The sequence below is a fragment of the Hoplias malabaricus genome, chromosome 15, assembly GCF_029633855.1.
Source record: "Hoplias malabaricus isolate fHopMal1 chromosome 15, fHopMal1.hap1, whole genome shotgun sequence".
In the NCBI taxonomy this organism is placed as follows: domain Eukaryota; kingdom Metazoa; phylum Chordata; class Actinopteri; order Characiformes; family Erythrinidae; genus Hoplias; species Hoplias malabaricus.
In genome coordinates, this window is record NC_089814.1 from 1,735,726 (window position 1) to 1,747,330 (window position 11,605).

Consider the following 11,605-nt stretch of genomic DNA (forward strand, 5'->3'; position numbering starts at 1 on the left):
TCTCTCTCTCTCTGTCTCTCTCTCTCTCTCTGTGTGTTTATCTAAGACATAGATAATACAGTAGTTGTTCTGTGTGTGATGTGTGTGGGTGTATTTCACTGTTTTGGATGTAAACGCATGGCACTAGTTCATCTGAGAGAGAGAGAAGAGGAGGAGGAGGAGGAGGAGGTATGCAGTTGCTGTGGTAACGGAGCTGTATATTCAGCAAGGGTTCTGATTGGTTGAGATGAACAGAGCGGGTGAGCCATGAAAAGAGAGAGAATGTGTCCATCACCACCCCTCTCTCTCTCTCTCTCTCTCTCTCTCTCTCTCTCTCTCTCTCTCTCTCTTCACTTCCACTTCCACTGCTTCCACATCCACACGGCTGACATAGACAGATAAAATCTATTCTCTGTTTCTTCCTTTCCTTCCTTTTCCTTCCTTCCTTCTTTTTATTTTCTCCCCCTCTCACCAGGCTTCCCATCCTCCTCCACCTCCTCCTTCTCCTACTCTTCCTCTTCCTCCGAGAACCTTCTGTCTTTCTTCCGTCACTCTGCGATCCCTCACTCAAACAAAAGAAAAAGAGAAGCCCCACTGTCTCGAGCAGAATCACCTGGAGCATTGTCATGGCGACCATCACCTGCACCCGCTTCACTGAGGAGTACCAACTCTTTGAGGAACTGGGCAAGTACGTTACCACGGTTACCACCTGCCTTTATAATCAATACTCATTAGCTATCTACAATCAATACTCATCTAATATCAGTACTTATCTATAATCAATGCTCATTTATTATCAGTATATATCTGTAACCAATAAACGTTTGTAATCAGTTCTCAACTGTATTCAGTATCTAATACTGTGTCAGTACTCACCTGTAGTCAGGTCGATTCTCTTCTGTTCTTCAGAGGTTCTTCCTCTTGCTCTGGGGGAGTGTCAGTCAATCAGTCAGTGGATGTGGTCAGTCACTAGATGTGGTTGGTTAATAGAATTGGTCAGTCAGTAGATGTGGTTGGTTAGTAGACCTGGTCAGTCAGTAGATGTGGTTGGTTAATAGACTTGGTCGGTCAGTAGATGTGGTTGGTTAGTAGACTTGGTCGGTCAGTAGATGTGGTTGGTTAGTAGAACTGGTCGGTCAGTAGATGTGGTTTGTTAGTAGACCTGTTTGGTCACTAGATGTGGTTGGTTAGTAGACCTGGTCAGTCAGTAGATGTGGTTTGTTAGTAGACCTGTTTGGTCAGTAGATGTGGTTGGTTAGTAGACCTGGTCAGTCAGTAGATGTGGTTTGTTAGTAGACCTCATCGGTCAGTAGATGTGGTTGGTTAGTAGACCTGGTCAGTCAGTAGATGTGTTTTGTTAGTAGACCTGTTCGGTCAGTATATGTGATTGGTTAGTAGACCTGGTCGGTCAGTAGATGTGGTTGGTTAGTAGAACTGGTTGGTCAGTAGATGTGGTTTGTTAGTAGAACTGGTCGGTCAGTAGATGTGGTTGGTTAGTAGACCTTGTCGGTCAGTAGAATTGGTTGGTTAGTAGACCTGGTCGGTCAGTATATGTGGTTGGTTAGTAGAACTGGTCGGTCAGTAGAATTGGTTGGTTAGTAGACCTGGTCAGCCATTAGATGTGGTTGGTCAGTAGACCTGGTCGGTCAGTAGTTGTGGTTGGTTAGAAGAACTGGTCGGTCAGTAGAATTGGTTGGTTAGTAGACCTGGTCGGTCAGTATATGTGGTTGGTTAGTAGACCTGGTCGGTCAGTAGAATTGGTTGGTTAGTAGACCTGGTCGGTCAGTAGATGTGGTTAGTTAGTAGACCAGGTCGGTCAGTAGGTGAGGTTGGTTAGTAGACCTGGTCAGTCAGTAGATGTGGTTGGTTAGTAGTGACAACCGTGGCCTTTTGGTTAGAAACCGGATTGGTACAAGAAATTTGTTAGTTTGATCCCAAAGACTGGTAAGAACATCCAAAGCTGAAGTGCCCTTGAACAAGGCACTGAGCCCTCAACTGCTCCCTGGGCACCGGGGATAGCTGCCCGCCACTCTGGGTGTGTGTGAGTGTGTGTGTGTTCATTGCAACATTTTGTTGTATGTTGCACAATGACAAATATAAATGTGTGGTCAGCAGTTGGAGAAAGGCTGTTTTTTAGGCTGTTTATTTTCATTTGTCATTACTTACAGAATAATTACAGAATTCTAGTCACACCTGAGTTTGAGCCTGAGCCTAAACCTGACCCTAAACATGACCCTGAACCTAAACCTGACCCTGAGTCAGTGTCTGAGCCTGAGGAGGATCTCCACAGAAACAGAATAGGTCAGGTGTCAGTGGTAAGGGGTTAGTCGTAAAATATAAGGGGTCAGTGATAAGGGATACGTGATAATGGGTAATGGGTAAGGGATGAGGGGTCTGTGGTAAAAGATAAGGGGTAAGAGGTCAGTGATAAAACATAAGGGGTAAGAGGTCAGTGGTAAAATGAAAGAAATAAGAAGTAAGGGGTCAGTGGTAAAAGGTAAGGGGTAAAAGGTAAGAAGTAAGGGTCAATGGTAAAAGGTAAGGGATAAGGGGTCAGTGGTAAAAGATAAGGGATAAGGGGTCAGTGGTAAAATGTAAGGGGTAAGGGGTAAGGGGTAAAAGGTAAGAAGTAAGGGTCAATGGTAAAATGTAAGGGGTAAGGGGTCAGTGGTAAAAGGTAAGGGGTAAGGGGTAAAAGGTAAGGGGTAAGGGTCAATGGTAAAAGGTAAGGGATAAGGGGTCAGTGGTAAAAGATAAGGGGTAAGGGGTCAATGGTAAAAGGTAAGGGGTAAGGAGTAAAAGGTAAGAAGTAAGGGTCAATGGTAAAAGGTAAGGGATAAGGGGTCAGTGGTAAAAGGTAAGGGGTAAGGGGTCAATGGTAAAAGGTAAGGGGTAAGGGGTAAAAGGTAAGAAGTAAGGGTCAATGGTAAAATGTAAAAGGTAAGGGGTAAGGGGTAAAAGGTAAAAAGTAAGGGTCAATGGTAAAATGTAAGGGGTAAGGGGTCAGTGGTAAAAGATAAGGGGTAAGGGGTCAATGGTAAAAGGTAAGGGGTAAGGAGTAAAAGGTAAGAAGTAAGGGTCAATGGTAAATGGTAAGGGTAAGGGGTCAGTGGTAAAAGGTAAGGGGTCAATGGTAAAAGATAAGGGGTAAGGGGTCAGTGGTAAATGGTAAGGGTAAGGGGTCAGTGGTAAAAGGTAAGGGTAAGGGGTCAGTGGTAAAAGGTAAGGGATAAGGGGTCAGTGGTAAAAGGTAAGGGATAAGGGGTCAGTGGTAAAAGGTAAGGGATAAGGGGTCAGTGGTAAAAGGTAAGGGATAAGGGGTCAGTGGTAAAAGGTAAGGGGTAAGGGGTCAGTGGTAAATGGTAAGGGTAAGGGGTCAGTGGTAAAAGGTAAGGGTAAGGGGTCAGTGGTAAAAGGTAAGGGATAAGGGGTCAGTGGTAAAAGGTAAGGGATAAGGGGTCAGTGGTAAAAGGTAAGGGGTAAGGGGTCAGTGGTAAATGGTAAGGGTAAGGGGTCAGTGGTAAGGGGTCAGTATTATTTCTGATTTTCGTCCCAAAATTCTTAACGTCCCAAATTGGACCCCCCACTCACCCCCATCTGTGTTATGAAATAAAATTGAGAAATAAACGAAGAAAAGACAAAACCAGACAGAGATACAAAGAGACAAATTAAGAGATACCGAGAGAGAGATTACAGCGAGAGGGAGGAGAGTACAGTATGTGCTGTATGTAAATGATTGTTACTGATGCTGTAAAAATGGAGACGTTTGTTGGTGATAAGTTTCTGATTCTCCCACACACCTCTCTCTCACTCTCTCTCTCTCTCTCTCTCTCTCTCTCTCTCTGTGTGTATGTGTGTGTGTGTGTGTGTGTGTGTGTGTGTGTTATTATGGAGTGTGTAACACCTCCACATTGAGGCTTTAGACCCCGACTGGCCCAGAGCCCATCGCTCGCCCACACACTCTCCTGCACACACACTTTCTTTCTCTCTCACTTTCTCTCCCTCCCTCTCTCTCTCTCTCTCTCTCTCTCTCTCTCTCTCTATTCCTCTCTCTCTCAGGCACTGTATTCTCTCTCACTTTTTCTCTCTCTGTCTCTCTCTTCCTCTGTATTCTCTCTCTCTCGCTCTCCAGGTTGATTATATAATGCTGGTTGGGGGTGGAAGTGGAAAACTGAGACTGAAATATATTTTTCTCATTTGGTTCAGCCTCTCGTTTTAAAAGATAATAAAAGCCAAAAAATAATTAAAATATAATTACTCTTTTGCCCAACAACCTGATTTACAGGATCGCCTAATACCGAACCAGAGCCCAAACCCAATCCAAAACGGATCTTAAACCCGATTCCAGACCCAATCCGAAGTCACATTAAAAGGCAAACCTAAACATAATACTAAACCCATACTCAAATTTCACCCAAACACAACACCAAACTCAATCCTAAAACTTATCCCAGACCCATACTTGTGCCCAAACCCATAAACCAGGCAGATTCTAAACCTGCCGATCCTAAACCTGCTGCCAAACCTGACCCTCAGCCTGAACTCGAGCTCAAACCAGAAGCTGAAAATGAGCTTGATACCAAACCTAAACCCAAACCCTTTCCCAAATGCAAACCCAATACCACACTCAATCCCAAACTCAAACCTGAACCTAAACCCGAACTTTTTCACTGTCATGGATATATTACTCATTGGGTAGTATTAGCAATAGGTAATTTTTATTAAAATTTTCCTTGGAATTCAGACTTTCCAGGAAACTTCAGACACATGTTATGGCAAACAGTGAAGCAATAAACCTACGAGGACATAATGGGGCAATTGATTTACCCTCAACACTAAACAATGTGCACAAGTTGTCATAGTCAGGTAAGTAAATATTACATATTCATTAAATATTAGATATTCATTAAATATTAGATATTCATTAAAATTGGTTTGAACACAACTGACATACACACATTATGAAGTTTGGTATGAGAGAACGAGACACTGGAAAATGTTTATTCTAAAATGCAGACATGGATATGTGTGTGTGTGTGTGTGTGTGTGTGTGTGTGTGTGTGAGAGAGAAATGCGTGTTTGTATGTATAACGAGTCTTTGTGTGTGTGAAATATATGTCTGTGTATGTATAATGTGTTTGTACGTGTATGTGTGTATGCACATGTATGCGTGCATGTGTAACATCTCTGCATGTGTATGTGTGTGTAACATGTCTGCCCATGTATGTGTATGTATAACCTGTGTTAGAGTTCACTCCCTAACTAAACTCCCTAACTAAAGCAAACAGACAGTAAACAAAACAAAGCCCTTTCTCACTTCCAATGAGAGAATTTATATACACAAGGAGCTAACCAACAATATCAAGATTATAGCTCACAGGATTATTAACACCCTGACAATCTTTCTGCAGAAGTGCAGCCCTAAATTCAGATGCACTTGCATCCACCTCTAGTTTTGACTTGAAAATATCTGGAGCCTTCAGTATAGGAGGACTACATAAAAGAAACTTAAGATAATTAAAAGCATAATCACATTGTTTAGTCCACACCATTGTTTGATCCTGTCTCAGTAAATGTGTTAAAGGAATGGCGACATTTCTAAAAAGCCCACGATAATAGTTACTCATACCTAGGAAAGGTCTGAGTTCACTCTTGCTTTACCAAACTTTCATTTAGCAAGGTTACATGTAAGATTAACTTCCTGGAACCAGTTAAAAAAATTTCTGATGTGCGTTGTGTTCAGTCCTATTCTGTGAATATACTACAGTGTCATCCAAATATGCTTCACAATCCTCTATGTTTGCCAAGACTTTCCAAATCAGTGTTTGGAAAATTGCAGGTCTGGTTACAAGGCAAAGGCAAAAGAATCAGATTCAGTATAAATCTACTGGTGCCATCAGGTTTAGGTACTAGTAGACGAAAGAGCTGCTACTAGCTCTAGCAGGCAAAATAGCTTAAAAGAGATGCTACTAGGGGTGGCTAAAACATTCTCCAACAAATATTGAACTTCTTTTAGCATTTGCTGATGTTTAACATGGGGCACATAATCTATATCATTCAACTTGCATTCCACAACAAATAAGCCTGAAAAGTTAGCACTCGGTGCTGACCCAGGTATGGATAGCAGCACAAGAACGTTGTCACCACTTTTAAATTCTCGTACTGACTGACTTTTTGTCAAACCAGGTTTTCATTTTTGACTGCGAAGCAACAAGCTCAGTTTTGCAACTTCATTTGTTGATACAATCTTTCATGGAAAGAGCTGACATACTCTAAGACATTCTTATTCCCGTTATTTTATGAAGTACCCCTTTTTTTCTTGAAGTAGTTTTAAAGGACTATGAACTGAATAACCAAACATCAGTTCTGAAGGACTGAATCCAAGAGAGTCCTGCACAGAGAGTCCTGCAAGAGAGTCCTGTTTCTCGAATAACAAACAACAAAAATGGCACTCCCACATCCCATTCTTTCCCTGATGACAAACAGTAAGTATGCAGTATGGCTTTAAGCATTTAGTGGAATTTTTCAAGTGCACCCTGAGATTCAGGATGATGAGCACTGGACATTTTTGGTCTATTGCTAGTAATTCCATGACTTGAGAAAACAACTGGGATGAAAATTTCATCCCTGATCTGTCCAGATGCATTTTCGTAAGTTAAAAATAGAAAATTATTTAACAAGACACACACTATACCTTTAGCCTTTGAATTGCATAGTGAGGATACTGAGTAGCAGTACACATAAGAGTAATCAAGTACATATTACCTGATTTGGAATTTGGGAGAGGTCCTACACAGTCAATAATGAGATGCTCAAATGTTGCTTCCAACACTGGAATTGGAGGAAGTGGGGCAGAAGGAATGGCCTTATTGGGTTTACCAGTGACTTGGCATGCATGATGAGAATGGCAGTACTTAACAACATCATGTTTCAGGCCTGGCCAAAAAATAAAAAATAAAAGTGTGCTATTCAGTTATAAGTTTTTTCTATTCCTAAATTGCCTGACATTACTTGGTCCAGGGCTGAACTAAGGATGTGTTTTCGATAACTAGCTAAAACAACAAGCTGATAGTTCACTGCAATCCATGTTTTTAAAATGTGAGGGAGACCATTTCCCACACATACACAATTTTGGTAAAAGTATGTTATGGTATGTAATGGTGCTTTATCATCAGTTACCACATTTGCTCTGCAATTAGTGAGAGAAGGGTCTTTACTCTGCTCTTCTATTAAAAATTTCAAATTTTATTTCAGACACAGGAGTATTGCCTGTTTTTTTTCGCTCACCATCAAAAAAGAAATTTAAATATAAAAACTCACATTTACACTTTGCCACATCTGATTCCAAATTAAAATAACTCATGGACATATTGTAAAAGACTATATGATCTGTGAATTTACGTGACAGAAATCACATAATTTGTTAGAGAAGAAACTAGCTTCTCTACAACTTCAGGTAAGGGATTCACTTTCCCACCTACCAGGACATTCAAATTTGTACTCTAACTTGCCTGTCACTAAACTTGACAGGAGAGGAATTGTGTGTAATTTAACTCAGTATGCTGTATCCCTTAAATAAGAACATCATATCCACAAGCAGATCTCTCAGAAATGGGCAAAACTGACTCCAGAATGAATGACTGTGCAGCCCCAGTGTTTCTTAATATTTTAACAGAAATCCAATCTGCCCTGTCACCAGTAAACGAGACTAAACCTTCAAATATGAAAGGTTGAAAAACCGAATCAGATGCAGTCTCCTCAGCCAAAGCAAAGTATGAGGGCTGTTAAATACAGTGTGAGCCAAATTTTAAAAAATTGAATTGCTAGAAAGGTGTTAGTTTCTAGAATGAAATCACCTTTCTGGACTCGAAATCTGTCAGTTTTCAAAGGATTTCTACATTTTTGTCAGTATGCTTCAGGTACCAATCCATAGGCCATAAAACAGTGCCATTATTTTTTATATTCTGAATTTTTAAAGTTATTTTAAAATTTTATAACTGAGGCCCTTGGTCTAAGTCAGGCCACAACACAAATAAAATAGTCACCTGTGCCCTCCTAGTTCCCCAACAACACATACGACTAAACAGTTAAATTTGTTTTCTTGAACAAATCTTAAACAAAAACTTCAGCTGTTGTACTACAACTGGAAGGAAAGTGGGGAGAGGGGAGAACATAACAAATAAGCAAAGCTTGTTTAAACTTTGCTAAAAAAACAACTTACCTATCAAATAAAAGAAAACAAAACAAAAAACAAAAAACAACAACAGTACCCTACCCCCTTAACTAAAACAAACTAGGAGAAAACAGTAATCAATGTATGTATTTATAACTTGTGTGTGTATAGGGGAGCCTTCTCTGTGGTACGGAGGTGTGTGAAGATCATCTCGGGACAGGAGTACGCTGCAAAAATCATCAACACCAAGAAACTCTCTACCAGAGGTTAGTCACTCACTGACATCTGCAAGGAGCAGTGGGGGGATGATGGGAGCACAGTTAAAGACTGCTGGGGGGCTTTGAGACACAGAGTGGGGTAGTAGGGTTAACAGCAGAATAGGGGGCAGTGTGTGAGGCAGTATGGTAATTAGCAGGAGAGCAGGCAGTGTGTGGGGCCATATGGTTAATATCATAAGAGGAGGCACTAAGTGTCCAATAATATTTTTGTATTTTTCAGTAAAACCTGTAATACAAGTGTCTGAGGAACATGAGGGTAGTAAGTTCTAATTGGAAGAGGTGTTACGTCTTTGTTGGATCACTAGAACTCATTGGATGGGTGAGGATTGTTGGGTTGTAGGGGATTGATGTTCATAAGGGATTGCTGGGTTGTTGGGGACTGTAGGGTGTTTGGGGATTGTTGGTTGGTTGGAGATTGTTGGGGATTATTGGGAACTGTTGGGTTGTTGGGGCTTGTTGGTTGGTTGGGTGGTTGGGGCTTGTTTGATGGTTTGAGGAGGGATATTGGGTAGTTTGAAATTGTTGTGTTTTGGGGATTGTTGGATGGTTGGGTTGGTGGGGATTGATGTTAGTTATTGTAGGGTGGTTGGAGATTGTTGGGTGGTTGGGGATTGTTGAATGGTTGGTATTGTTGGGTTGTTGGGGAATGTTGATTACTGGGGATTGTTGGTTGGTTGGAGATGTTTGGGATCATTGGGAATTGTTGGGTTGTTGGGGAATGTTGATTACTGGGGATTGTTGGTTGGTTGGAGATGTTTGGGATCATTGGGAATTGTTGGGTTGTGGGGGATCGTTGGATGGTTAGATTGTTGGGGCTTGTTGGTTGGTTGGGTGTTTGGAGCTTGTTGTGTGGGTGGGGCTTGTTGGTTGGTTGGGTGTTTGGAGCTTGTTGTGTGGGTGGGGCTTGTTGGTTGGTTGGGTAAGGGTTGTTTGGTGATTTGGGATTGGTGATGTATCAGGGCTATTGGGTAGTTTGAGATTGTTGTGTTTTGGGGAGTTGCTGGGTGGTTGGGGATAGTTGTGGTTTGTTGGTTGTTTGAGATTTTTGGGTTGTTGGTTGTTTGAGATTGTTGGGTTGTTGGGTGTTTGGGAAATTTTGGATGGTTGGTGATTATTGGGTGCTTGGGGATTGTTGGGGATTATCGTGTGGTTAGGCATTTTTGGTCATTGGGGATTGTTGTTTGGTTGGAAATTGTTGGCTTGTAGGTTTGTTGAGTATTTATGTGTAGATGAGGATTGATTGGTTGGCTAGGGTTGTTGGGGTTTGTTGGGTAGTTGAGGATTGTTGGTTGTAGGCCATTTGTTTGGTATTTACGGATTGTTGGATGGTTGGGGTTTGTTTGGTGTTTGGGGATTCTTGGATGGTTGGGGATTTGAGGATTGTTAGGTCTTTGGGGATTGTTTGATGGTTGGTGATTGTTGGGGATTTTTGGGTTTTTGGGGATATTTGGCTTGTTGGGGATTGCTCTATGGTTGGGGATTATTGGTTACTGGGGATTACCTGCCTTTTGGGGATTATTGTATATTGGGAATTGTTGGCTTGTTGGGGATAGTTGACTTGTTGGAGATTGTTGGTTGGCTGGAGATTGGTGGGTTGATGGGGATTACAGGGTTGTTGGGGATTATTGGATATTGGGAATTGTTGGCTTGTTGGGGATAGTTGACTTGTTGGGGATTGTTGGGTGGTTGGGAATTGTTGGTTGGTTGGAGATTGGTGGGTTGATGGGGATTACTGGGCGGTTGGGGATTATTGGATATTGGGTATTGTTGGCTTGTTGGAGATTGTTGGTTGGTTGGAGATTGATGGGTTGATGGGGATTACTAGGCTGTTGGGGATTATTAGTTACTGGGAATTGTTGAGTTGTTGGAGATTATTGAGATTATTGTGGATTGTGGGATGTTTGAGATTATTGGGCTGTTGGTTGTGGTTATCTTTCGGGGCTGTTTTATTGGCTTGACAGTGGGGATTAATACAGGAGATTTTACATGGTATTTTTAAAGATATTTTATTTTGTTATTTGATATAGTTTTAAGGTTTTTTTCTGATGGATTTTGTCTACTTTGTGTCATTGATGTGGTGGGTGAGACGTGTGTGTCTGAGTGTGTGTATGTGAGGTGTGTGTGTGTTTGTTTGTATATGTGAGGTGTGTGTGTATGTGTGGTATGTGTGTGTTTTTGTGTGTATGTGAGCAGTGTGTGTGTATGTATATGAGGCGTGTCTGTGTATGTCAGGCATATGTGTATATAAGGTCTGTGTGTATATGTGAGATGTGTGTGTGTGTATGTCAGGGGTGTGTGTGGGTTCCTTCCAAGGTTCCTTCCTCAGCTGAAGGAGTTTTTCCTTGCCACTTTTGCCCTTGGCCTCGCTCACCTGGGGATTTATACATATTTTACATTCTTTACATTTTTACATTTCATGTCAAAATTCTGTCTTACCTTAATTCTGTGAAGCTGCTTAGTGACAACATCAGTTGTAAAAAGTGCTACACAAATAAATTAGATTTAATTTGATTACATGAGGTGTGTGTGTATGTGAGATGTGTGTGTAAAAGAGAGTGACAGAGAGAGAGTGTGTGTGTGAAAGAGAGATTGTGTGTGTATGTGTGTGTGTGTGTGAAAGAGAGAAACAGAGACTGTGTGTGTGTATGTGAGGTGTGTGTGTGTTTGTGAGTGTAAAAGAGAGAATAAAGTGTGTTTGAAAGAGAGATTGTGTGTGTGAAAGAGAAACAGAGACGGTGTGTGTATGTGAGGTTTGTGTGTATGTGAGGTGTGTGTTTGTGTTTAAAAGAGAAAAGAGTGTGTGTGAAAGAGAGATTGTGTGTGTGTGAAAGAGAGAGAGACAGCATGTGTGTGAAAGTGTGTGTGTTTGTGTGTGTGTATGTGAGGTGTGTGTGTGTTTGTGTATGTGAGGTGCATGTATGTGTGTGTATGTGAGGTGTGTGTGAGGTCTGTGTTTGTGTGTGTATGTGTGTGTGTGAGAGAGAGAGAGTGTAAAAGAAAGAGACAGAGCGAGTGTGTGTGTGTGTAAGAGAGAGGTAGGGAGTGTGTGTGTGTGAGAGAGAGAGAGAGAGAGAGTGTGTGTGTGTGTGTAAGAGAGAGAGACAGAGAGTGTGTGTGTGTTTTGTGTGTGTGTGTGTGTGAGGTGTGTGTGTGTTTGTGTATGTGAGGTGCATGT

General features: G+C 41.6%; 1 protein-coding gene across 3 annotated transcripts in view; it reads left to right on the plus strand.

Moving 5' to 3' along the window:
• The first annotated feature begins 360 nt into the window (after positions 1-360).
• Positions 361-11,605, plus strand: part of camk2a (calcium/calmodulin-dependent protein kinase II alpha) — a 73,128-nt gene continuing 61,883 nt past the window's right edge. For all 3 annotated transcript variants that reach the window (XM_066646766.1, XM_066646767.1, XM_066646768.1), the window contains exons 1-2: positions 361-667; positions 8,324-8,418. In XM_066646766.1, coding sequence (XP_066502863.1) covers positions 606-667; positions 8,324-8,418 — 157 coding nt within the window. In that variant the 5' untranslated portion in view covers positions 361-605. The remainder of the gene's footprint in view (positions 668-8,323; positions 8,419-11,605) is intronic.